This window comes from Cyprinus carpio, chromosome B1 (genome assembly GCF_018340385.1).
Source record: "Cyprinus carpio isolate SPL01 chromosome B1, ASM1834038v1, whole genome shotgun sequence".
In the NCBI taxonomy this organism is placed as follows: Eukaryota; Metazoa; Chordata; class Actinopteri; order Cypriniformes; family Cyprinidae; genus Cyprinus; species Cyprinus carpio.
The window spans coordinates 18,624,572-18,651,405 of record NC_056597.1 but is presented as its reverse complement, the minus strand read 5'-3'; the positions used below and the strand labels follow the sequence as shown (position 1 = coordinate 18,651,405).

Genomic DNA, 26,834 nt, shown 5'->3' with positions numbered 1-26,834 from the left:
AAGACCAGGTCATTTGTAACTCTAAGGAGAGCAGTCTCAGTACTATGATACGGTCTAAATCCTGACTTGGAAATCCTCACAGATGCCATTTTTCTCTAAGAAGGAATATAATTGTGAGGAAACTACCTTTTCTAGTATCTTGGAAAGAAAAGGGAGATTCAAGATCGACCTATAATTAACTAGTTCTCTGGGGTCAAGTTGTGGTTTTTTGATGAGAGGCTTAACAACAGCCAGTTTGAAGGTTTTGGGGACATATCCTAATAACAATGAGGGATTAATAATAGTCAGAAGAGGATCTATGACTTCTGGAAGCACCTCTTTTAGGAGCTAAGATGGAATAGGGTCTAACATACATGTTGTTAGTTTAGATGATTTAACAAGTTTATACAATTCTTCCTCTCTTATAGTAGAGAATGAGTCTGATGTGATACTGTAGCTGACGGCTGCATGGTTACAATTTTATCTCTAATAGTATCGATTTTAGAAGTAAAGTAGTTCATAAAGTTATTACTGCTGTGATGTTGGGAAATGTCAACACTTGTTGATGCTTTATTTTTCGTTAATTTAGCCACTGTATTGAATAAATACCTGGGGTTATGTTTGTTTTCTTCTAAAAGAGACTAAAAGTAATCAGATCTAGCAGTTTTATTGCTTTTCTGTAGGACAGGTTACTTTCCCTCCAAGCAATACGAAATACCTCTAGTTTTGTTTTCCTCCAGTTGCACTCCATTTTCCGGGCTGCTCTCTTTAGGGTGCGAGTGTGCTCATTATACCACGGTGTCAGACTGTTTTCCTTAACCTTCCTTAAGCGTAAAGGAGCAACTGTATTTAAAATGTTAGAAAAGAGAGAGTCCACAGTTTCTGTTACATCATCAAGTTGTTCTGAGGTTTTGCATATGCTAAGGAATTGGGATACATCAGGAAGATTACTTACAAAGCAGTCTTTTGTGGTAGAAGTGATGGTTCTACCATACTTGTAACAAGAAGTAGAATTTTCCGGTTTAGCTATATGAAGTTTGCACAAAACTAAATAATGATCTGAGATATCATCGCTTGGCTGCATAATTTCAACACCATCAACATCAATTCCATGTGACAGTATTAAATCTAGAGTATGATTTCGACAATGAGTAGGTCATGAGATGTGTTGTCTAATCCCAATAGAGTTCAAAATGTCTATAAATTGCTGATCCCAATGCATCTTTTTCATTATCAACATGGATATTAAAATCACCAACAATTAAAACTTTATCTGCAGCCAGCACTAACTCAGATGTAAAATCAGCAAACTCTTTAATAAAGTCTGTATGGTGCCCTGGTGGCCGGTATACAGTAGCCTGTACAAACATCACAGGGGATTTATCATTAACATTTGTTTCTCTGGATAATGTTATATGAAGGACCAATACTTCAAATGAGTTATACTTGAAGCCTGCCCTCTGAGAAATCCTGAAAACATTGTTATAAATTGAAGCAACGACTCCCCATGCATCCCAAAAAATTCTGTCATCTTTGTCATGGAAATTTTCACCACATTTCCATTTTCCATGAAAATGACATTTGTAAAAATAAATAAATAAAACTAATTTATGTTGATAAGGCTTTTGTAGCTAGCATTGTATGTATCCTAAACAGAGAACATTAAATAATTTAATTTTACAAAATTATATCTTGGTTGGAATTGAAACCATTAAAAATATTCTGCTCACAGGTGATATTTATCTTGATTATTCTTGTTAAACAAGTACACTGACAAAAAAAGGGCAAAATAGTTTGTTGGGGCAGAAACAATGCAGTTTTTAACTAAAAAACAAAACAAAACAACATCCCATGACAGTAGCCAAAGATACACCTAAACATAAATAAAAAATATTCATATTCAGTCCAAAATTCAGATTCATATTTATTTGACACTCACTACATAATTTTACAAAAATGTAAAAGTTTTCACAGTTTTGAGTTATTTTATTGAGGTATTTGATACATTGTGTTTGACCGGCTGATGCTTGTGTGATTTTGTACAGTCTCTCATACACATTTGGAAGAAAAAAAAAAAAGAACATGAGTGTGGCATCCTATATTTGGAATTTGTGCTCTGCATTTAACCCATCCAAGTGCACACACACAGTAGTGAACACACACCAAGAGCAGTGGGCAGCCAATGTTGCAGCGTCCGGGGAGCAGTTGGGGGTTTGGTGCCTTGCTCAAGGGTCTCACCTCAGTCGTGGGATTGAAGGTGGAGAGAGAGCTGGTTATTCACTGCCCCCCACCTACAACCTATCCACCTGAGACTCGAACCTGCAACCTTCGGGTTACAAGTCCGACTCTCTATCCATTAGGCCATGACTGCCCCCTGAACTTGATTCTGCATTGCAACTAAGGCAGAGCCATAGTAGATATAAAAAATAGTGATATTTGTATCTTCTAACACTATACACGGAATATTGCACACAAGTTAGATGTATAGCCTACTGTAAAAACAAAAAGAAAGAAACTGAAAATGTAAACATGATATTGGCAAAATAAATGGCACAGTTGTCAAATAAATATGTAGTAAATAGATAACAAAATCACAAGAAATAAGTACAGTATTTGTCAGTATATTACTCATATATTAATAAACCACACACAATGTCAGACAAAATAATCCACATATTATTACTCTTGGCATAAATCTGATTAAATATCTTCTAAGAGTTCATCTAAAATCACCTGATGCTGCTCAATGTCTTCAAACTTTGTAAGCAGCTCAGTGCGAACAATGGGAATTTTCCGGTAAGAGGGGGACACACTAGGCCGATCAACAGACTGAAGTTTTAGTTTTTTGTTTTTGGAGAATGATTTTCGCCTCTTTGAGATAATGTTGAACTGCTCCATTTTGTTCTCCATAGCTTTGAAGGCATCATTATCAACAGCATGGTCAAAGGTTTGCTTGCATGATCCTTTGCACGCACGGATTTTGATGTCAATGTCCACTTCACTCCAAAAATTAAACAAAAACAAGTCTGAGTCAGGACAAAAGTTACATTTCAACTTTCAAGCAAATAATGAAATCCCTGACTCAAACGTTTTGGCAGAACATCTGATCAAATATATTGATTATGTGAGCCTGAACTTCCAGTCAACAAAATAAACAGCAGTGGGACCAACTCGACCAAGGGGCTTTAATAAATTTCTAATGAGGAAGAAAATACAGTTTTCAGAGATATTTATTCATGTTATTTAGGGGGCTTCGAATACTGACTTTAAAGAAGGTTAAGAACTAATAATAAAAAGTATTCTGGCACGTGCACTGATTTCACTTGCCTCAGTTCGACGGATTTCATTGATTTGATCCCAGATCAAGTGATGATGCTTCTTTAAGTCTTTTGCAAGCTCTGCAGACCTCTTGTGCAGGAATGTTAAGTTTCTGTGAAGGTCTTCAGCAAACTTAGCATATCTGATCTCCTGCACTGCACAGAGAAAATATAATGATGCCACCTCATGTAGTTTATCTAAAAAGCCTTTTGTTCCTATAAATGTCAAGTAAATAAAGTAATTTATGAAGGTAAAACTAGGTTCTTGAAATGAATATTGTAAATAACCTAATCTAAGGTGCTTCAGGTATCTTTAAATTTTTACCTTGTTTATAAAACACATAAATAGAGAATTAGACATAAAAGCACATAAAATAATGAACCATAACTTTTAACATACTATATGTCTGGATGATAGCTTTTCTTTGTGATCCATAAAACTGTACACTCTTTTGCATTACAGATGAAGTGACGTCCTGATTTTCTTGAATCCTTTCACAAATATTTCTCAGACGTTTCCGAATGTCTTCATCTGCAAGATTAATAAGACCCTCCAGATGACACCCAGATGGACATTTATCCTCCTACAAAAAAATAAATAAATAAATAAATTGATTCCAACAACTGCGGAATAAGTTTAATAATTTATTTATTTTCCTGTGCTAGAATGAATCATTATCTTTTCTTATATAACTTATAATGATTATATTTATCAGTGAATGTATTTTGTATTATTAATTTACTAGTTCATTTAAAACCACTTTTTGGAAGACAAGTGATCTGATTCTCCAAAATAACTCACCCTCTCCTCATCAGAGCACAAAGGGTATGTTGGCCGTGCTGGACAGTGTCCAAATCTGGTGTAACCATGGTGATTATGTTGTTTAAGACTGGATTTCAAGGCCGTACACACTGCAACAAACCACACACTTACATTAAACTTTATAATAATGGTTATGCTTCATAGATGGCTAATGTTGAAAACTGTATTCATATTGAGAGGGTTATATTATATGATTGTGAATGATATAGTGGTAATGTTGTAGGCTCATTGTTTATTCTCAACCTTAATGTGAAATCATTTTATAAAGTAATAAATATACAATCTGGAGTTGTATATCTAAATGAGTAGGTCTTGACTATGGTTTCATATTGAACCTAGTGGATAAGTAAATGCCTTTATCATTAACCAATGGTCAAAATGATGATATGATCTTTAGGATACACTATCAGAAAGAAAATGTGTGAAATTTGTGCTTTTAGAGGCATAACAGCTTGTCATTGGGACAATATACTATTTACTCTAAAGGTGCATATTTGTACTTCAGTCTAGTGATATGTACTCTTAAGGTACAACGGTGAACCTTTTGGGGTTAAATAAGGTAAAACAAGCTGTTGTACCCCTAAATGTATGATTTTGCACTTTTTTTCAGAGACAGACTAAAATAAGTTTTATTTATTGAAAAGTTAAAGAAAGCAAAATGATCTAAGCACATTTAAAAGCACATTGTGCTTTTTTTGTGGTTATGAATTAGCTGTAGGATGTCTATTTCCAGAAAATGATTCTGAAAGCAGATACTTTGAAATAAAAACACACATTCGAAAACTTGAAGTGAACACATTTTTATTGGAAACATGAGGTAAGCTGGTTGTATGAAAGTGTACATGGCAACATGACATCTTCACATTATGACAAGCAGATCAATCAAAACTATGGCTATCTGTCCTTTTCCCCATCCCCTCTTTTTAATTTTGGACAGGTCTGATCTTCATTTTCACTACTTTGAGGGAGTAATCAGCTGGTTTGAAAGGCAGCCACACAACACCATTCTCAATCTCATAAGGGACTTTGGTGCCAGGGTCGTACTGGCCTCCTTTATAGTAAATCCCATTAAGGTTGGCCGACTGGCAGTTATTGTACCACCACCCTCCACCATACATCTCTGCACAGTTCTCCTCCCACTTATCGCTGTCCCTATCAGAGGTGCTAAACTTCATGCCAGCGTGTGAAAGGAAGGATCTGAGGTTAGGCTGACCTTGCACTAACGCATCACCCGCATCACCCACGTAATCCGACACGGTCAGCGGAAAGCCCTCGGCCTCCGAGCCAACTCTAATGCTGTACTCGGCATAGGCCTCATTCCCATCCCAGTCCTGCAGCTCCACTCTTAGAAGACTCTCTTTCTGAGTGAGAAGGTGTAAGAATTTGTTGCCGATCCAGATCTCGCCCTTACCCTGTTGGTCTAACCGGCCAAAACCATTTCGATACTCCTTCCAAGTGCGATTGAAGTTAACAGACCCATCCTCCCTCTGCTGAACCAGAGTCCAGCCTCCCAACCCAGTACCCTGGTCACAGTAAACCTCTACTATCTCCTCCGACCCAGCCGGCTTTATTTTGAACAGGCCGCTCTGACCGCCATTCGCATGCTTCTGCAGGATTTCAGCGCAATCTGAAAGAAGATTACACACCTGCTGATTAGAGCAAAGCTGCATTCGTTCCAGAGATCCATATCATTCATTTCGGGACTAATTATTTGGATTTGTTTCAGGATGAGCAATTAAACGTGACATGTTATTGGAAATTACTTGGATATTAGTTTAGTCCATTACACCACATGTTTCCAAGAAGATCTAACAAACTCTTGCTAGTGTTATCAAGAGAATTACATTTGCTAATGGTTCACTTGTATATGCTGCTTGAGTTAAGAGTTTCACTCAAGTGTACCTCCACCAACATAGCCAGCCTTGCGTTCGTCACGCGATTTCACGCTTCGTGCATGGATGTCGGGTAGATCCTCTTCCACGTCGCCACGCATGAACGCCCCAAGGTCATCCCCAAAAGCTGGGTCACTAGAGAGGGTGGTCTTTGAATAACTCTTGCTTCCATCTGACACGACTGTTTTCGAGGATGACGATGAGGATGAGGATGAAGATGAGGAGAACCTTTGCTTATCAGTGCCAAGACCCGTGAAGAAACCGTCACCGAAGTCACCTAGGCCATCTGTGCTGTGAGTGAGAGAAGTAGTGGACCTCTCATTGCCACCGCTCATGGTTATTCTGACTCCGTCACGGTTCAGATCTTTCCCTTCTTTGGCTGCCGTCATAAACTCTGTATCTGAAATTCCCATTTTTTCTAAATCTTCACACCCGGGCCCGCTAGTCGTAACCTCAATCCTCTCAATGGGGCCGTCTTTGGTGTGTGTTACCACCTTGCGCACTGACTTGGTGCACTGCTTGACGGTGGAGGTGGAGGAGGAGGTGGAGGAGGAGGAATGTGATGTAGAGGAAGAACCTGAGCTCGTACCTGATGTGGGGAACTTGCTAACAGTGGCGGCAGATTCGGCAGTGGAACCCTCCGCCTCCAGAGTAAGCTTCATCTGACCCACGTCTCCGAAGAGGAGCTGCTTCTGCTCGGCTTTGCCTGTTCCGCTTTTATATATGGAGGGTAACACCAAGTCCTTCAACGGCCTGCTCTTCATGATTCCCAGAGAACTAACGGTCTCCACGTTCTGGACACGCAAAGTGTTGAGATGGTCCATTTGCTTGTCCAGAGCCGCATAGCTCTCCCTGTCCACCGAGAACTCAGTGTAGCTGGCGCAAGAGCCCTTGCATGTGCGTAGTTTGATGTCAATGTCGACCTGTGCCAAGAGATAATATTGGGAGAATGTGCTTCAATAGTAAGTTATGTCACGAAATCAATGTAGTAAAAAAATAATTGTGACTTTTGCAATTAAGTCTTATATAATTTAAATAGATAAGTATTTTCAGCTTTCCCTTATAATTATCTTTTTTATTTTAATTTTGAAAGAGCTATCATAAATTTCTGAATCTTAATAAATTGAATTCTTTTATTTAAATATTTTGCTCACCTCAAGTCGCTGAATTACAATAACTTGATCTTTGACCTGCGACTTCAGAGCGTCCAGTAACCGGAGTTGACGGTCAATTTTAATCTTGATATCAGTAATCCTCTGTCTCAGCTGTTCGGCCAAAGTGGTGTACCTGTTATCATTACCTGAGAGAAAGGAGGAAAGATTTTCTATGGTGTCTTCTACAAATGCGTCTGTGAACTTCCTCTAATTAACTTCATGCTTGGCATGAACGATCAAAATTTCCAAAAATCAAAGATTGGATCGACGCAAATTCTTACCAGCGCTAGAGGTCAGGCGCTCTCTCAGGTAACTGTAAGTGTTTTTGGACACTTGATCGGCGGAGCGATACAGTTTCCGGCCCTCGTCCAGAAGACGACGAATATTCTCAATCTTCTTGATGATATCATGGTCAGCTTTGTCCATGAGGCCTTGAACTCGGCAGCCAGATGGACATTTGTTTCCCTGAAGAATTTAAATTTGCTATCTTTAGCCAACTGGTTGGTTACATTTATACTTGTTACATTTTCAGTACTTAATGAAAACCTCGACTCAGTATTTATGACTTAATAAAGAAATGATAATGCATACCCAGTCGTCATCTGTACACATTTGCCATTCTTTTGTCTTACAGGTGTCTTGTGCCTTGTAGCCGTGTTCAATAGGACGAGCACCTCTAGGGTTCACAACTGTGTCATCTGACTGAAAAATTAAATAAACAAATATTTAAATAGTGGTAATTATTTAAGAATTTAAATGGGTTCAAATAAAGATTGAATAAAGGAAATTTATCGACTGTTTGTTAGTGATTAGTGATAAGAGACTCACCAAAGCAGAGGACACGACCACGAAAAGGCAGAGGAGCGAATGTGTGAGCTTCATCTCTGGCCTCTCTGTGCAGAATACAGACTCTCAGTGCTCACACATCCCATATGAACCCTTCTTATTGATCAGCAAACTGACTCATTATTGACCATGGACACTCAGTCCCCAGCCCCCGCAGTCTGGAACACAGTATAGTGATTGGACCAAAAAAAAAAAAAAAAATTCAGAGATGGAGAAAGAGAGATACAAATTACACAATTTTCAACCGTTATCAGCTGGTTTACGGGAATGACAAACTATGTACTTGTACAAGAACCTTAGGAAGCTAAGAAAATAATAGTGGAATATATTTTTTCTTAGCTTATTATTGTATCATTGAAAAAAATATTTGGGGAGTTTGGTGATTGGAGAAAGATTTTTTTTAACTAATACTTCTGGGTGCATTAAAACTGTTTAAAAGTAACAGTAAAACAATATATTTAAATAAATGCGGTTCTTTTAAACTTTAAATTAATCAAAGAATGCTAAAATGTATCATGGGTTCCACATAAATATTAAGAAGCACAACAGTTTTCAACATTATTAATAAAAAGAAATGTTTCTTGAGCAGCAAATGAGCGAGTTAAAATGATTTCTGAAGGATCATATGACATTCAAGGATCATGCTGGAAATTCAGTAAATTAGTTTTTTAAATACATGAAAATAGAATATAGCTATTTTAAATTGTAAAAATGTTTCATAATATTACTTATTTTACTGTATTTCTGTTTAATAAATAGGTAAATATAGCCTTGGTGAGCATTAGAGATGTCTTTCAAAAACATTTTACGAAGTAGATTGCTTAACATTTGAACTTTATTTTGCCCATATAGGCCTGTGAATAAATCATTGCTTACAGATAGATTTGACTGTGTTCATTACATTGCATTTTTGCAAACAGGTTGAATCATCATTATAGTCTATGATTTGCAAATTCAGATCAACAAAAGGTGGGAGTTTGTGCACATGAAGATCATTTCTGGGACTGTCTTTTCAGTTACACAACCAGTGTTTGTTTTAAGTTGTTTTGATGTGCACTTAACTCACATTGCACAATACAGATCAGATCACATCTCTTCTGTTAAAGAGCACCTATAATGGAATTTTGAAATTTACCTTTCATGTAGTGTGTAACATAGATCTAAGTGAACAAAAACATCCTGCAAAGTTTGAAAGAAAGCTGAGCACTGATGGTTTTCATCACTATGCTTTGTGTACATTGTGTACAAGGTTACTATGAAGAAATTATGATTTTGGAAAAATAACAATTTTGGCCACCAAACTTTAATCCAAACCACCAATAGAATTAATATTAATAAATTACACACACACACACACACACACACACACACACACACACACACACACACACACACACACACATATTACTTAGCAATAGTGACATTTTCCTTTTTGTTAGCCTTATAAACTATAGTCCCAAACCCTTATGAATACTTTTCAGATATTGGTCTGTCACTTGTAATACAGGCAAACATCTCTAATTAAACCTTTTAACGTGGTAAATATGGTGACAAGTTTCATTTAGTAGAAATTACAAATTTCACCTACCCATACACACACACATACACACACACACACACACACATACACATATATATATATATATATATATATATATATATATATATATATATATATATATAGTTTCTTTTTTCTTTTTCTTTTTCAAATAAACTATTTCAGCTAGTAAAATAAATCTGCTTGGGACAGTTTTTTTTAATAATTTAAATAATTGCCATAATTTAAAAACATCAGCCCAACACATGATACATTCTGTAATACTGAAGATGTTAATTACCAATTTGAAAAGGAAAGGAAAAAAAAAAAAAAATATATATATATATATATATATATATATATATATATATATATATATATATATATATATATATATATATATTATAATGAAAGGATGTGTGTAGTACATTTTTCTGTAAATTGAGCCCAAAAGTTTTTTTGGTAACATTTGGGTGATTGGGACACAACGTTTAGGTGATTGGGACAGTACTTTTTTTTTCATTGATTTAGGGTAGAGTAAGAATATTTACTGTATTGCACAGGATAGTTCATACTTTGATATAATCTTATATGCAATATTTTCTTTTCTCATCATTAAGAGTCATTGTTTATTTCTGTTCAACTTCATTTCTCAGTTTGTAAATCCATTCACAAGTCTTACAACACATGTAACTGAGGCAAAAGAAGGCTTGAAGTCCAGAAGTCATTGAAAACATTTAATAATCAAATAGACATGTAAAAAAGAGATATAGGTCCTAAATAAAATAAAATAAAATAAAATAAAATATGTTGGGTGGCCCCATCACCAATTACCTGTTTGACAAACACTTTTAACCTCCACAAACCTTTAAAAGACACATTAATATGGTTTGTTACTGCAACAAAATCAGTTAAATAAATAAATAAAACAAAAATAAAATAAAAAAATCTATAATGCTTCTATTTTCAGAATGCTTCTATTTCAGAATTTTTATTTTAGCAAAATCTAGCTACTTCATGGATATCTGGAATAATATGGAAACCACTGATTTAGGGCATACAGAGCAAATACAAAGGTTCTGTATTAAAAGGTCAATAATTTTCTTAATTTAGCAATGCCTTTAATGACTGTCCAATCACCCAAAATTATTACAAAAATAAAACAACCTAATTCTGAAAATAGAAACATGATCTTAACACATTTTTTACTGATTTTCCAGAAGTAGTGCATCATGTTTATGCTATGATCAAAAGTTTGTATAATATAGTAGCTATGACATTTTTAGGATCTTATTATGAAAACTAGCAAAAGCTCATGTCATTTTCACTGTGCCATTTGACCTTATGTCCCAATCCCCCTTAATTAGCCTATTTTAACAGAATGGTCTGCGGTGCATTAAATGCTGGGGCAGCAGATGTCCTAGTTTAGTAGTAGGAAGGAACCACGGTTACATGATTTTGTCCTACACGGATGAAAATGTTTGTGATACGAGATTGTACTTACTTTTTGACTGTCAAGTTTTGTAGTAGCTTAGTGTAGTGCACAACTCTATGTACACAGAAAGACAAAACTATAAATAAGTAAATTCAACGAGAAATGCGTTTGGCGAGCATGACGAATCTCGCGCGCACATCCGGGAGTTTGCGTCGGTTGACAGAGAGAGTTTGTTCAGCGTCACCGCTGCCTTTCTGCAGGAACAGTGTTTTATACTCGCACAGTTTCAGTGAATCTCCAACTGCTGTCAGATGTTACAGAAGCAGTAACAGACATTACGCCTCATCAGCACATAAAAACTGTTCGTATCGGGTGCGCGTCAGGGTTTTGGGGTGATACTTCAACGTCAGGTATTTGAATAGAATTACTTTATATGATTTTGACTCTAAAAGTTATTATTCCTATGCGTAATAGACAGTTCTTGACAAGGACGGACACAGAACAAGCGAACTACAATTCTTTCAGTGTGTAGTTCCTTGAGTGACCACTAGATGTCATAATATCACGCCTTTTCACTCTTTCTAACCTCCCTGACGTCAAAACCACATTTATTGTGTGAAGGTCACAACATAAAAAAAAAACCCTTTCAAAATAACTGTGTATCTATAAACAAAGTACACTAAAGATTTTCTCCCAACTGCTCTCAAGCTCATTTTAGTGAACATATGTTCATAAAATATGTTTATCTAACATGCACAGTGTCCAAACATTTTTCTTTTAAACGTCCCTGTTTTATCCTAACAAGCCGATTGTGAAATATTTTGCTTGGGAAAGTATGCTAATGAGATATTCATCAACAATAAATGCCACTTGATTCGATGATTAGTTTTTTATTCAGTCATACGTTTCTAAGTGTGGCGTGCGTGACCAATTGTTTGGCCCAGTATATATCTTGATGAAATGATGGAAAAATAACAATCAAAGCTTGCCAAATCTCTTCCATGCAGTTCCTCAGCTCATATATGGTGGGAAATTGGATTTCCTTGTGTTTGATTATCTGTCTGAAATCACAATGTCACTGCTCTCAGCAGCCTAAGCCAAAGCAGCTGTAAGTTATTCCTCATCATAAACATTACCTTAAAGTGTTATTCATACCTGATCTGACCCATAAAACTGCTTTTGTAATAATAATAAATATTTGTAATGATAATAAATTCAGTGTGATTATGTGCATTGTTGCCAAGTATGTGGTTTTCCCGCGGAATCTGGCTTCTTTAACACTTTAACATGATATTTAGCCCCTGTGATGCAATTTTTTATACAAGGGAACGCAATTGGGCTAGTTTTGAGTTGCAATTGGGGCTTTGTTGTGAAAACCTGCCAACCCTGATTCTGTGCTATTCAATACTATTTTTGACTTTTGTTGTATGCTTATTTTAATATACACTTGTACTGACTCTAAGAATGTTCTTTTCTTTCAGAATATGGGATATGCTCCTGATTTTGTTCTTTCCCTTTCTCCATTTATTAAGGATATCAGCAAAAAAGGTCAATCTTAAAGTTATGATAAGACTGTGACTCCTTTATGCATTTTATTGAGATTAAGTCATGTTTTTTCTAGGCTGTTTTATGTTAGAATCTAGTCTGAACTAATCTAAGCTAAGCTAACCTAACCTATATAATATAATATAATTAATATAATATAACATATTACAGTATTTTATGGAGATACACTTTATATATCGCATTCTTAGTACTATTGTTAATGTTTATCTAAGCATTTTAGGTATATTTGGAAATCCTGCAATATAATATAATATAATATAAACAAAAACGTTTAATTTTTAATCACTATATTTTATGGAAATACTAACTAGATTTAGATTTGTTTTTTATATATCTAGAATAATGCTGATCTTCAGTCATTTCAGACACGTTGAAGATGAGCTTTTGTGTCCTGCAGGTATTCGTGTGGTCAGTAATGCTGGAGGTGTCAATCCTCTCGCCTGTGGAGAAGCTCTACAGGAAGTAGTTCAAAAGGAGGGACTTGACTTGAAGGTAGCTGTGGTGACTGGTGATGACCTGATACCACAGGTAATTGAACTTAATTAATGCATATGTTATGTTATTATAGGCATGTATTTGTCTCATGGGAGCTGATATGTCAACATCACATGACCAGGCGAATACTACTCTTTTTATCTCAGTAACCACCAATGGACACTTTTACTCAGTAAGATGATTTTGCATGATGCTATCTTAGGCCACTAGGTCTCAGTGTTATCCAAGATGAAAATCCTATCAGATACATACAGCACAACAAACAAAAAAGTTTTGTATATTTATTGTATTAGCATTTGAATTCAGCGTACATTGACTGATAGTTACTAGAGTTTTACAAAGTATTAGTACTACTATGCTTATTCAGCTCTATACACTGCCACAGTACTCATTATAGTATATCCTTACTGAGAAACGTTCAGACAGTGTTGAAATCTTCCCTGTGATCTTCTGGTTTGGTGTGTATCCTAGAAAGACTCTTTGACTGAACTCAGGATGACTGATTCAGAGGGAAAGAAACCACTTCCAAAGACCGTCCAAAGCATGAATGCGTATTTGGGGTATGAACTACAAGTTAATTACAGCGTGTCATTGGTTCTGTCTGTTATTCATGCCTGGAGCCAGACTTGTGGTTTGTGCATATGAGATTCAGCTTCCTTGTGTCTTTATGTCACAGCGCCCTCCCTATTAAACGGTGCCTGGACCTCGGGGCGGATATTGTAGTGACGGGACGTTGCGTGGACAGCGCTGTGGTTCTTGGACCGCTGATGCATTCGGTACGGTTTGTCATGCAAGAACGTTCTTTCTCTTGTGCAACAGCTGTTGTGCCTCATTCCTCCTCTGTGACGATGTGTTGGTAATTTTAACCTCCTTCATCAGCACAAAACAAAAACAGAAGCAAGTAACACACCAGCAGCATGTCTTTTAAGAAAGAGACAATTTTACTTAAGCATCTAAAGGGAGATTTTTAGACTTAATCCATGAAGAAATTCACATTCAAATTCAAATCAGTTACCTTCATTTTCTTGTTAAGTCTCTGTTGTTGCGATGGTTTTTAATAGTATTTCTGTTTGTATATTTGTGTGTGTGTGTGTGTGTATACATTTGTGCATATATATTTGATTTATATGTGTGAGTGTGAGTGTGTGTGTGTGTGTGTATGTATATGTATATATATATGTATATATGTATGTATGTATGTATATGTATATATATATATATATATTATATTTGTCATCAGTCAACTTTATGAAATGTCAGATGACCCACATAGGTCTGGGGCGGGGCAAGTGTATTAAATGTGTTAATAATTTGAACGTGTTATTTTTCGCCGCAATTAATTAATCTAATTAACATGTTAAATTACCAGCCCTAATATATATATATATATATATATATATATATATATATATATATATATATATATATATATCTCAAAAAAAAAGTGTGTGTGTGTACAGTGGTGGCCACGTCTCCAAGACGCTTCAAGAGATCTACCCGCAAAGCTACCAGAAAAACTATGCGCAAGTGCACCGAGGGCTAAAGCTGCTTTAAATGCAAAGAATGGTCACACCAAATGTTGATTTAATTTAGTTAATAGAAGTTCATTGATAAAGAAAATCTATTTATGACATTATTTTTGACAGCATCCTCATTTTACAGCATTTTTACACAAGTGCCTTAAACTTTTAACAGTACTGGAGCTTTGCAGGTAGGTGTCTTGAAACATCTTGGAGACATTGCTAGTTCTTCTGGATTGAGTCTGTCTCAGTTATTTCTTCATGTGATTTCAGACAGACCGGATTAGAGCAGATCTCTGTGGAGCACTGGCTGTTGTCAGACTCCTTGTGCAAACAAAAATCTCACTGGATTATTAAAATGAATGGCAAAATGTATGTTTATAAATGTAAACAAAATTACACACATTTTATTGCTTACAAAATAAATCCGTAATGAAGTGAAGTGACGTGACATACAGCCAAGTATGGTGACCCATACTCAGAATTCGTGCTCTGCATTTAACCCATCCAAGGTGCACACACACAGTAGTGAACACACACACACTGTGAACACACACCCGGAGCAGTGGGATGCCATTTATGCTGCGGCGCCCGGGGAGCAGTTGGGGGTTGTCTTGCTCAAGGGCACCTCAGTCGTGGTATTGCCGGCTTGAGACTCGAACCCACAACCTCAGGGTTAGGAGTCAAACTCTCTAACCACTAGACCACGACTTCCCCATAATGAATGTATAAATCATTTATATAATGTTAATCAGTGTGAAAAAAAGTATTGTAACATTCTTGTTTGCTTTTTTTGGACAGTTTGCATGGGACTGCAAAAACTATGGCCTATTGGCCGCTGGAAGGTACTGTAAACTCTGAGCTCTTGAAATGTATGTACACACACACACACACACACACACGCACACACACACAGCTGCAATGTATCAGACAAGTTTGTCTGCTGAAAACACAGATCAGCAGAGGCTGGACAAAGATATGTACACTATACTCTGATGTGAACTTAAGGGCAGACAGCTATGCATGATTCATTTGTTTTTGTCACATGGTGTGAAAGACCATTCATCGTAAAAATATTTGTGGTTAACCACATTTATGTTGTTATTCAAGTTCTGTTTCTGTTTTGATTGCTGTGAAATTTCATTAAACTGATTTTTTGTTGTTGTTGTTGCAGCCTTGCTGGTCATCTGATTCAGTGTGGTGCACAGGCCACAGGAGGGATTTTCACAGACTGGCATATGGTTCCTGACTGGTAAACACTTAAAATCTGATATATTCATGGCACATTTCACACACACACACACACACACACACATGCATTAGGGGTTGCACCAACTAATCGACTTCACTGCTATGGCTTTGCGATTTTGGTTTTAGGTTGACTAGTCGCTGGTCCTATAGAGGGCGCAACAGGATAATAAATCTTTTTAAGGATTTCCACATTTACGCTCCATTTCCAAACAGTTAAATGACAAATAAATGCATACTCCGAAAGCGCTCCACAAGACATTTACATTTCTGTATTTAGCAGACGCTTAAAAGCGACTTACAGTGCATTCAAGCTAACATTTTTTACCTAACATGTGTTCCCTGGGAATTGAACCCCCAACCTTTTGCGCTGCTAACGCAATGCTCTACCACTGAGCCACAGGAACATATGACGTGTGATTATATTACTGGATGCTCGAAATTGAACGGGAGAATGCACGTCTTAAACAGCTTATTGTACAGGTAAATTAATCGCCGTTCTAATCTATGTGCTGCCGCACTGTAACACACACACATAGGCTACAGACAGTAAGTTAGCTCGTAGGCTACATCACGGCACAGAATCATTCAGTGCGGAAATGTATTGTCAAACCTGTTCTGTGATTTCTCAATAAAATAGCCTAGAAACTGAAAAGTTCAAGCATATATTTCTTAATAATTAAATCCCACAGCTTCACTACTAGTAGAGAGACGATGCCAGGTAGAATTAATTCACACACGCAGTCGCTGTCACTAATGCATTCATACTGCAGTCACGCCAGTGCATTATTGTGAATGTAATCTTTACTGTGGTGCTTTATCTGTATCTGATTTAGGACGAGCAAAAATCTCTGAGAAATATAATGACCCAAAGACAAAAGAACTGATAAAAATGAGCTGTTATAGGAGCAATAGCCCTGTGGGCAGCGCTGTGTCTAATGCCATAGATGTGCACAAGGTGTTTGTCACAGCTCCAGACTTATTTGTTCATTAATGACATTTCATCACAGAAAAGTTGACTTTAAAAAATCTGAAGTCAGTTAGGGGTTTAATCAAAAGTCATGCAACCGCTAACATATATATATATATATATATATATATATATATATATATATATATATATATATATATATATATATATATATATATATATATATATATGCGTGTGTGTGTGTGTGTGTCTGTATATATATATATATATATATATATATATATATATATATATATAGTCTTTTGATATTTTAATGTTTAACAATTCCTGTGATGCAAAACTGAAATTATTATCATCATTACTTCAGTCTTCAGTGCCACATGATCCTTCAGAAATCATTCTATTATGATCATTTGCTGCTAAAGAAACTTTTCTTATTATTATCAATGCTGAATACAGTTGTGCTGCTTAATATTTTGGCCTAAATTGTGATGTTTTTTCAGGTTTCTTTGATGAATTTTTTTTTTTTTTTTTTATACATACTATCATTAAATATAAATACTTTAAAATATTTTGTTGTTTTACATTACAATACATTACAATATTTATTATTGTGCTTCTGTGCTTAATTGTCATGAAAATAATGTAAAAAAAAAAAATCCTAATGGTCCTGAAAATAAGCTTCCTTCTTGAAATGTTGTGTTGAAGCCATCTGATTAATTTGATTTTTGGGTGAAATATGACAGACATGTTCTTGACTCCTTGACACTTGAGATGTCTTGTATCCTTGAGTCTAAGATCACTTCTTTTATTATTATTTATTTAAACTTAACTGACTTAAAATAAGTTCTCACCTTATTTTATTTGATTTTCAGGGATAACATGGGCTTCCCAGTGGTGGAATGTTCTGCTGACGGTTCATTTACACTGTCTAAACCTCCAAAAACCGGTGGGCTGGTTTCATTTGGTACAGTGGCAGAGCAATTAGTGTATGAAATCGGAGACCCACAGCGTTACCTCCTGCCTGATGTCACATGTGACTTTTCAGTGTCACCATTACTGCGATACCAGGTCAGTCGACTTTTACTGGATGGTACATGCATGATTGTTTCTGATATTCATGCAGCACGTGGTATATCTAGTTGATCCACTAGAAAATCCTCATGCAGTGATCAGATGGTTGCTTGTTTATTATCTCTAAATGTCTGACACAGAGACACAGCCCATTGACTTTACACCAGTTGTCTAGACTGGCTACCTAGAGCCGGTTCCAGCTATCTGCTATAATCTGCTATAAACCTTTGCAATCTCTTTGATTTAACTAATGTTATTTTCTTTGTCACAAAACTTCAATCTCATTGTCTGTGTAATCAGTGAGTTAATGTATGAACACTAGCTTGATTTGATCTGAAGTAAAACAGTTGAACATTTAAAAGGCAAAGCTAATACCTCATAAATTCTCTGACTGGGCTTTAAATGTATTTAGATGTGGATGGAGGAGCAGTGAAAGTAAAGGGTGCTAAAGGATCACCTCCGTCAGCTGACTACAAGGTTGGTTCAACATTTTTCTTTGTTTGGTTTAAGTCAATAATTTCAATTTAAGTTTAATTGTCTTTTTTATGCAGTAATTGAAAATTAATAAATTAGCTGCTTTTGAAAATGGTTATTGTTTAGATTTTGTCTTCTTAAGGTTTGTGCCACATATATGGATGGGTTCAGGGCGACGGCGGTTTGTCCTGTTGGTGGGCCGAGAGCTGTGGAAAAAGCCAGAAGAACAGCAGAAAGCATTATTAAAAGGTTGGGAGTTTATTCTGAGTGATTTTATAGGTAAAATAGTTGATATGTAATTTGTAGTTTGCCTTAGGAATCAACAATACAAGTTTAAACTAAGATTAAATATCCTAAATAAAGGTTGTTAAATACAGTGTTTAAAAAGTTTTTAAACCCCACTAGAGCTTTAATGGCTAATAAATTGTGCTGTATTGGGAAATTACATTAAGAAATACTGTATCTGTAGGACCCAGCGAATTTTCAAACAGCTGGGTCTGGAGGACTATGCTGAAGTCAACATTCAAGTTCTGGGTGCTGAGGACACATATGGACCACATGCGGTCGATACAGTAGGCTGTCTGTTTCTGTTTTATGTTGAAAATTGTGTTTAATAATTAGTAAACAAATATCCTGCAGCTTTTTGAGGCTGTCCTTTACTGTGCAGTGTCCTCGTGAGGCTGTGGTTTGGATGGCTGTCCATCACAAGCAGAAGAAAGCGCTGGAGTTTTTCTCCAGAGAGGTGGCACCAGCGGGAACAGGCATGGGTGAGCAAAAACCTCAACCCGGTTTTGTCCTACTCTGTTTCCAAACCACTCAAGTTAAGCTCCCCATTCATTTAAAGCCAAAGGCCAATATGTAATTTCTTTCTTTCTTCAGCTCCAGGACTCACAGCTATTGTGGGAGGGTGACCAAGAATGTAAGTGTAAGTTAGCAGTTCTTTAAGTACAAAAACTGTTTAGAACTTCACATAACAGTGTACCAACAAATGATGCATGCCGGTCAAAGGTGAAAAGGGGTTTTCAAGCATCAAAACAATAAAAGATTTGTTTTTTTCTTCATGCTTTAGAATATGTCCTGTTTAATTTTTTTTTCCTGAGGAAAAAATAATGATGATCATAAATTTTAACCATGACTTCTCGTGTAACAGTAACAGTAGTTTATATACCCCAAAAAACATGGCAGGCATATTTAGAACATGAATCATTGATGGCGACATTAAAAGTCTGTATTTAAGAATCATAGTATTCAAGAATCAGCCCACAAAATCAAATTAATTGTAATTTTAAATCTTTACAGATCTATGCCACTATACTTCAAACTACTAGGTTTTACCTATTTATCATCGGCAAGTTTTAAATAATTTATAAATATTAACATATTTATACTTTACTTAAGATTAAGATACTTTACTTGCTTTTAATATGCTTTCTATGCCACTTTTATAAATTTAATTTGATGCAGACATCTCATCTTTGGCCTGATTATCCTGAATTCACGCTTTATCAAAGTCCATCACTGTATACAACAAAATCTAAAAGTTCATTAGCTTAACAGGTCACACTCTAAGTGAATTGGACAGAATATGGAAATGGATCAATTAAAGTATTCACATGGATTGTTGAATGAATGAGCCTTAATTGGTGATTTCAGGTGCACATTCATGTGAATGGGGAGCTTGTGGAGACACACAGAGAGGCAGTATTAAAGCCTTCATTCACTGAAGGACACGACCCCTCCCTCCTCTCAGAGGAAAACAGCCCAGCACCCACAGGTACCCTGACGACTGTATGTGAAATACAGAATGTACAAAAAGTGTTCATGGAATACATAAATAGAAAACTTAGTAGGGTAAGAAATGAATACTTTTATTCAGCAAAGATGCATTAAACTTACACTTTAGTACAGGGGCCAGTTGTGCCCCTGGACCACAAAACCAGTCTTAAGTCACTGGGGTATATTTTTAGCAATTGCCAAAAAAACATTGTATGGGTCAAAATTATCGATTTTTCTTTTATCCCAAAAATCATTAGGATATTAAGTAAAGATCATGTTCCATGAAGATATTTTGTAACTTTCCTACCATAAATATATTAAAACTCAATTTTTGATTAGTAATATGCATTGCTAAGAACTTCATTTGGACAACTTTAAAGGTGATTGATTCTTATGTACCCTCAGATTCCAGATATTCAAATAGTTGTATCTCGGCCAAATATTGTTCTATCCTAACAAACCAAGCATCAATAGAAAGCTTATTTATTCAGCTTTCAGATGATGTATAAATAAAAAAATTACACTTAAGATTGGTTGTGGTCCAGGGTCACAATTCTCACTGTTAACTTGCTTATTAGCATGCCTATTATTAACATATTGGCTGTTTATTAGCACTTATAAAGCACATATTCTGCATGACCATATTCTACATCACTAGTTCTACCCAATGCCTAAATTTACCTTACTATACCTTACTAACTATTAATAAGCAGCAAATTAGGAGTTTGAGGCAAAACTCGTAATTAATGGTTTGATAATGGTGAGAAGTGAACCTTGAAATAAAGTGTAACCTACATTTCTTACTTAATTCTATAGTAATTCATTCAAAAACAGTCAGAATATGATGAGGATAATATTTCTGTCTCCTAAATTTTTTCCAGATCAGAACGTAATATGATTTTATGAATGACAGATGCTTTTGTGTATCAAAACATTTTTTCCACATGGAGACAATCATTCAGTGTTTGATATGACCTACTTTAAGGTGGAGGTGGATGGAATGTTTGAGCAACAAACTCAGCTGAAAGAACTGGGCTTAAGCCTTGTTTTAAGGGCCAATGTGCTTGTTCTACCAAGAGGTGGTTTTATAAGATCCCTTGCATTGGAATCCAGGGCTGCTTGTTTTCCCAGAGTCCTTTGCTTTAGGTTCTCTGAAAGGCACAACCTTTGTAGTGTACTGGCAGTGTTTTCTCAAGTCTTTTTTATCTATCTGCCACTTCTCCGTTGCACTAAACAAGCAGCTAAACCCTTTAAATAATCAGGGACATCCTTTCATAGGATCTGGTGTTTGAACGCATGCAAGTGTGGACTGTTACGCACACACTCACATTCATTCACAAATATTCAAGGGCCATGCATGCAAACACAGGAGGTCTTAAATACAAATGAACACAATACAAAGCAACATAGTCTGTGCACTTTTTCTTTTCACACTCTGTTTCGCTTTCCTTCCCTCTCAAATCTGCACAGACACAAACAGAGAGAAGAACCTGGAGCCACGGTCATTAGAGCATCACAGAGGGCTGATTGTAAGAGAGGCTTCTAATGTTTCCACAGCCCAGGGGCTTTTTCTGAGACCCAAAAACTGATTATATGCGATGTAGCTAAGGATAACCAGATAAAAATTAGACTGTTATTATTGATTAGATTAAATTAGCAACCTTCAACACACCCTAAGAACTGCATTGCAACACCCTGGTGACTCCTAAAACACTAGTGTCATGGTAGCATCTTTCTTTTTCTTCAGTAAAACATTAATCACTGTTTAAAACTTTGGGGTCAGTAAGACTTTTTAATGTTTTTGAAAGAGGTCTCTTATGTTCACCAAGACTGCATTTATTTGATCAAAAATACAGTAAAATAGCAGTGTTGCACAATATCACTCCAATTAAAAAAAAACTTTTTTTCTATTTTAATATATTTATTTAAAATGTAATTTATTCCTGTGATGCCAAAATTATTTTTTTTTTCAGAATTCTTTGATGCATAGAAAGTTCTGAAGAACAGCATTTATTTTAAATAAAAAATTATTTTGTTAATTATAAATGTTTTTACTGTCATTTTTATTTTTTATCATTTTAATGCATCCTTGCTGAATAAAAGCATACATTTCTATATATTAAACAAAAATCTTACTGACCCTAAACCTTTGAACGATAGTGAAAATGCTTATTTTTATTTGCTTATTCCAATTTAAATGATCAGTTAGATCAAGCAGTCTGTAAATTGACTGAGAGCAAAACTGTCTTTGAATAGGTTCAGATGTTCACTGTTAGTTCTACCTGCCAACTGCTGAATTTAATTACACTGAGAACACAAATTGTCTCTCTCTCTCAGATCTGCCCTCCGGCCCGCATACCTTCAGACTGGACGAGTTGGCATATACGCGCAGTGGAGACAAAGGGGACTCCTCAAACATCGGTAAGCGTCTCCCCGTGTGCTTTCGCACGCAGTGAATAATATTTCAACGATGAGACAATTTGCTTACTGCATGTCAGTGTCATACCAAAAAAGCCATTCTGGCAATAAATGCTGGAAAAAACTGGGACTAGACCATGTTCTCTGACCACAAACCACAAATCACAGCCTACTGTCTGCAGCCCAAAAGGCAACACTCTCTTGTGATGTGGCAACCTGCCCTAGTCTTAACTTCATCTTAGATGTGATGGGTGGTTATGTGTTGTCCACAGTAGACAGGGAGTCTGTGTGTTTTTCAAATTAAACTACTGAAGTATCAGTAGGTCAAATCGATTGTTCCATATATTTTTAAATCTATATGTGTAACTTATGTTTTTAGGGGTCATTGCAAGACATCCATTGTATTTCCCCTACCTGAAAAAGTGTTTAACTGCTGAAGTTGTGGAGCAGTATTTCCAGCATTTGATCAGAAAGGATCAGACTGATCTACCCTGCGTCATACGGTAAGAAGAACTAAAAATTTACAAGTAGACAGTGGTGAAAGATGTTAATGGTTTAATGAAAAAAAGCAAAGATGTCCAATCTTAAAAATAAAGTTTCATCATAAAACAATGTAATACCATGTACTGTAGCTTACTTTTAAGAAAATCATTGCTAGTGAAAGTCTGAAGCTTTAAGGAAGTTAACGTCGCACAAAATAAACATTGTAATACCTTTATATCGAGCTACTCCACATCTGTAGCCTGTGTGGCTTTTTAAAGTCCTGCGTGTGTGTTTGAGGGAGAGAGAGAGAGTCCATGCATGCAAGCCTCTTGTTTTATGGGTTGGGGAGAACTCTAATGAGGACCACCTCATGCTGAGGACTGACATGTCTAGGAGAGTGTGGTGTGAGCTAATGCACAGATGTGTGAAAACCGGGAGGGGATCTCAATTAAAATAATGTATTTCACATGTTTGCGGTGGCTTCCAGGTACGAACTGCCCGGCATTCATGGTCTGAACTTCATTCTTCCAAACTCACTTGGAGGGGGAGGGGTGGCGTCACTGCGCAGCGACCCCCAGGTAATACACACATACACACACATTCATTCATACAAACTCGCAAAATGGATGCAGACACACTGTGGGTCTTTTTGAAGGTTAAAAAAACAATTAAAAAAAACTCTGGGGAAAAGGTAACTTAAAGGATGAAAACCATTCACACTTGGTATGAGATTACTTAAATATCTAGCTATTAACTTCCTTAAAGAAATGGTTCCAAAAATTCAATTTCAAAAATTTTATTCAGCAAGGATGCATTAAACTGGTCAAAGGTAAGAGTAAAGAAGTTTATAATGTTACAAAAGATTTCTTATTAAATAAACTTTCTATTCACCATTCAAAAAAAAAAAAAAAAAAAAAAAAAAAAAAGACACAACAGTTTCCACAGAAATATTTTTTTTTCCACAGAAACAACATATTAGCTTACGACATTAATAATAAGAAATGTTTCTTGAACACCAAATCAGAATATTAAAATGATTTCTGAAGAATGATGAAAAATTCAGCTTTGCCATCACACAAATGAATGACATTTTAAAACATTAAAATAGAAACAAGATATTTTAAATTGTAATAATATTTCAAATTATTAAGTTTTTTTTCTGTATTTTTGATTAAATAAATGCAGAAGTGAGTAAAAGAGACTTCTTACAAAACATTTACAAATTTTACCAACCTCAAACTTTTGAACGATAGCATTATAATCAACATTTAGAAAAAGACCTTTGAAATCTACCAGTTATATATATCATATTACTTCATGTTTTAACTAGTATTACTAAAAACGTGTTACTGTGTGTTTCTCCAGGGAAAAGCCTACGGGCAAATGCTGCTTGACTACAAACTGAGAGGCCTACCTGATTTGAAATCGCTGGTCGATTAAAAAGGACAAGGACTGAATGATGTCAGGGTGCGTGCCTAGACTTTTCAGATGTAAAAAGTGCTATAAATGGATAATGTCAGTAATGTTTGAAAATGCCCAGATGGATAATATTATGAACTTTGCATGATGTAAACAGTGTCTTCCATTTCAGTTTGCATCTACAACTGTTCAAGCTATTGCAGTGAATCAAAATGTGAACTTTTGTAACATATTATGGTGCCTTTTATCAGTTTTACATTTTATTATGCAATTAATACTCATATGAAAGATTAGTAGTATGAATGCACATTAAAAAATAGAATTTTATCAGAGAAAACAAAATAAAGAGCTAATTGAAGCTGAATGTCAGTTTTGGTGGGTTGTTGTTGAACATGCATGCACTTTGATATGCAGTGAGGACATTAGAGAACGACATCCTTTACTAGTTGTGTTGAGTTGGCCACGTCTAACAGGCGACGGCAAAACAATAAACCCTTGAAGTCCAGAGGCACAGCGTCCTCTCATTACCTCTGACCCCTATCGACACAGGAAGTCAGAGAGCAAAAGGTTTTTCCTCTTCTGATGACTGTTTACTGTTGAGGATACATGTGTGTATTCTAAGAAAGAAGAAGAATTAGCTTTAATGCTACAGGGAACAAAAGTACTACTTCATGATCAGTGAAGTAATGTTTTGAATGATGGTCGTAAATGTTCCAAACTCAACTACCTCATGCATTTTTATTCACCATGACATTAACACATTCTTTTATCAGGTTTTATGGGAAATCGTTCATACTGGGATGTTTTGACCTGCATTAACATGCGCTAACAGCATGACCTCAGTGGCGCAGAGTGATCAATGGCAAGTGGAAGGCGAGACATGTGAAGAGTTCATTTGTCAACGGCCGACAGACAGATCCAGCAGTTCCTCATTGTGCGCAGCTTCTTGGCTTCATCTCAATGCAACAGAGTGTCATTCACAACAAACACATACACGCTCACATAAACCGAAATCACTTTCTCTCTCAAAACTCGCACATTTATCACAAGCGCATTCAGCTGTCACATACAAACGCTGGGATGCTGGGGGACAAAACAGGGAAGGAAGATAAATGGCTTGTCATTTATCACCCACTATCTTTCAGCGCTCCACTGCTGTTCAAACAAGCAACAGCCTCGAGAGAGAACCGAATCACTAATCACTCAACATTCAGCTTTTGCCCTCACTTGGACACATTTGTTACCACTGTGACACTGATTTTTCCTCCTGTCCATCATCGCTCTCCAACTAAACTGAACCTCAGAGGGAGGGCGGCTTTTGGGGGCAGCTTTAATCCTTTCCTTTATCTCTGAGTTAAGACTGTTTTGCATCATTACACTAGTACTTTACCATTTAAAAGTCCTTTAAAGCTAAATGTGGGTTTTTATAAACTTTGCATTAAGGATTGTATGGAGCTGGACTATTTACAAGACAATCAGTTGTTTTCATTCCATTGAACACTCTTTGTTTAGACCATTAGTGCTATTGGTATTCATTAGTAGTGCTGCTGAACTCGTGGTGAATTCAATCCTTTTCTGTTTTGGAAACGTGATGGCTGTATTCCTGGGGACTTTTAATAAAGTGCTGACATGTGCTGTGTCTGCACGTCCTGCAAACTGGTCTGTTTGTAAAGGGAGCTCTTGTTTGGTGCGGTTTGGGTGAACGTATTGAGGACTTTGATTATTGCCACATGCCATGAACCAGCTCTCAACCTCAAACCACCGTTAGCCAAACGTTCTGCTCTCACTTTTTCCACATTCATCTACTCTGCATGTACCTACATCAGAGAAAGTCCAGACACCCCTGGAGCTCTGAGACCTTCGGTTTAACTAGTTTATTTGTTCGTTTTCCAGCAATAGCCCTATGAATAAAATAAATAGATTTACAGAACAAAGTATGAGTTCATAAATATATTATTAAAAGATAAATCAATAGACAAATATTTATATTTTAAAAATATTGTTTGTATTAATTATTTTGTTGGAGTAGTAGTTGTTTCGTCTACTATTTTTTTTCTACCACTGCTATATTTACCAGAGCTTTTGTGTAAAAATCAAAACAGTATGAGCATTACAGGATGGCATATTACATGGCTTATTAAAATGAAAATTAATGCTATGTATTTTTATTTATTTCATAGATTTATTTGGGTCCTCATACATTCTTAAATAAAAGTAAAATATGTTTAAAATAAAAATACTATACATTTTATTTACATATCAGATGGAAAAGCTGTAGACTGGAGCCTTCTACCTACCATTTTTTTCATAATAAGCATCACTTTCACTCCTAAATGTAATCTGTACAAAAAAACAAAACACACTTAGTTAAGACAACATTTTTATATGTGCCCAAATTATAGGTTACACTGTATTGTGTATGATTAGGTAACTTACACTGTTATTGT

General features: G+C 36.0%; 4 protein-coding genes across 5 annotated transcripts; 2 read left to right on the top strand and 2 right to left on the bottom strand.

The window, feature by feature from the left end:
- Nucleotides 1–1,878: 1,878 nt before the first annotated feature.
- On the bottom strand, nt 1,879–4,776 carry LOC109078637 (fibrinogen alpha chain). The gene is made up of 4 exons (XM_042716885.1): nt 4,099–4,776; nt 3,697–3,880; nt 3,307–3,452; nt 1,879–2,976 (listed from the first exon to the last, which is right to left on the bottom strand). The coding sequence occupies exons 2-4, from the start codon at nt 3,752–3,754 to the stop codon at nt 2,680–2,682; spliced, it is 501 nt and encodes a 166-aa protein (XP_042572819.1). The 5' UTR covers nt 3,755–3,880; nt 4,099–4,776; the 3' UTR covers nt 1,879–2,679.
- Nucleotides 4,777–4,903: 127 nt separating this feature from the next.
- Nucleotides 4,904–8,169, bottom strand: fga (fibrinogen alpha chain). Its single transcript, XM_042716881.1, has 6 exons — nt 7,994–8,169; nt 7,757–7,867; nt 7,447–7,630; nt 7,166–7,311; nt 6,022–6,934; nt 4,904–5,746 (listed from the first exon to the last, which is right to left on the bottom strand). Exons 1-6 carry the CDS (start codon nt 8,045–8,047, stop codon nt 5,043–5,045), a joined length of 2,112 nt encoding a protein of 703 aa, XP_042572815.1. The 5' UTR covers nt 8,048–8,169; the 3' UTR covers nt 4,904–5,042.
- A 2,842-nt stretch (nt 8,170–11,011) lies between these two features.
- LOC109107044 lies at nt 11,012–18,944 on the top strand. 2 transcript variants are annotated; one of them, XM_042716882.1, is made up of 12 exons: nt 11,012–11,393; nt 11,991–12,091; nt 12,465–12,531; nt 12,947–13,077; nt 13,516–13,604; nt 13,721–13,820; nt 15,366–15,409; nt 15,739–15,816; nt 17,619–17,814; nt 18,230–18,294; nt 18,434–18,540; nt 18,761–18,944. In XM_042716882.1, the coding sequence occupies exons 3-10, from the start codon at nt 12,468–12,470 to the stop codon at nt 18,248–18,250; spliced, it is 723 nt and encodes a 240-aa protein (XP_042572816.1). In that variant the 5' UTR covers nt 11,012–11,393; nt 11,991–12,091; nt 12,465–12,467; the 3' UTR covers nt 18,251–18,294; nt 18,434–18,540; nt 18,761–18,944. The 2 variants fall into 2 exon arrangements, with proteins under 2 accessions (XP_042572816.1, XP_042572817.1); XM_042716883.1 differs by lacking the exon at nt 11,991–12,091.
- LOC122135758 lies at nt 18,449–26,323 on the top strand. Its single transcript, XM_042715973.1, has 9 exons — nt 18,449–18,540; nt 18,761–18,870; nt 18,971–19,058; nt 19,171–19,216; nt 19,945–20,065; nt 22,405–22,488; nt 22,865–22,988; nt 23,456–23,546; nt 24,334–26,323. Exons 1-9 carry the CDS (start codon nt 18,449–18,451, stop codon nt 24,406–24,408), a joined length of 831 nt encoding a protein of 276 aa, XP_042571907.1. The 3' UTR covers nt 24,409–26,323.
- Nucleotides 26,324–26,834: the final 511 nt, after the last annotated feature.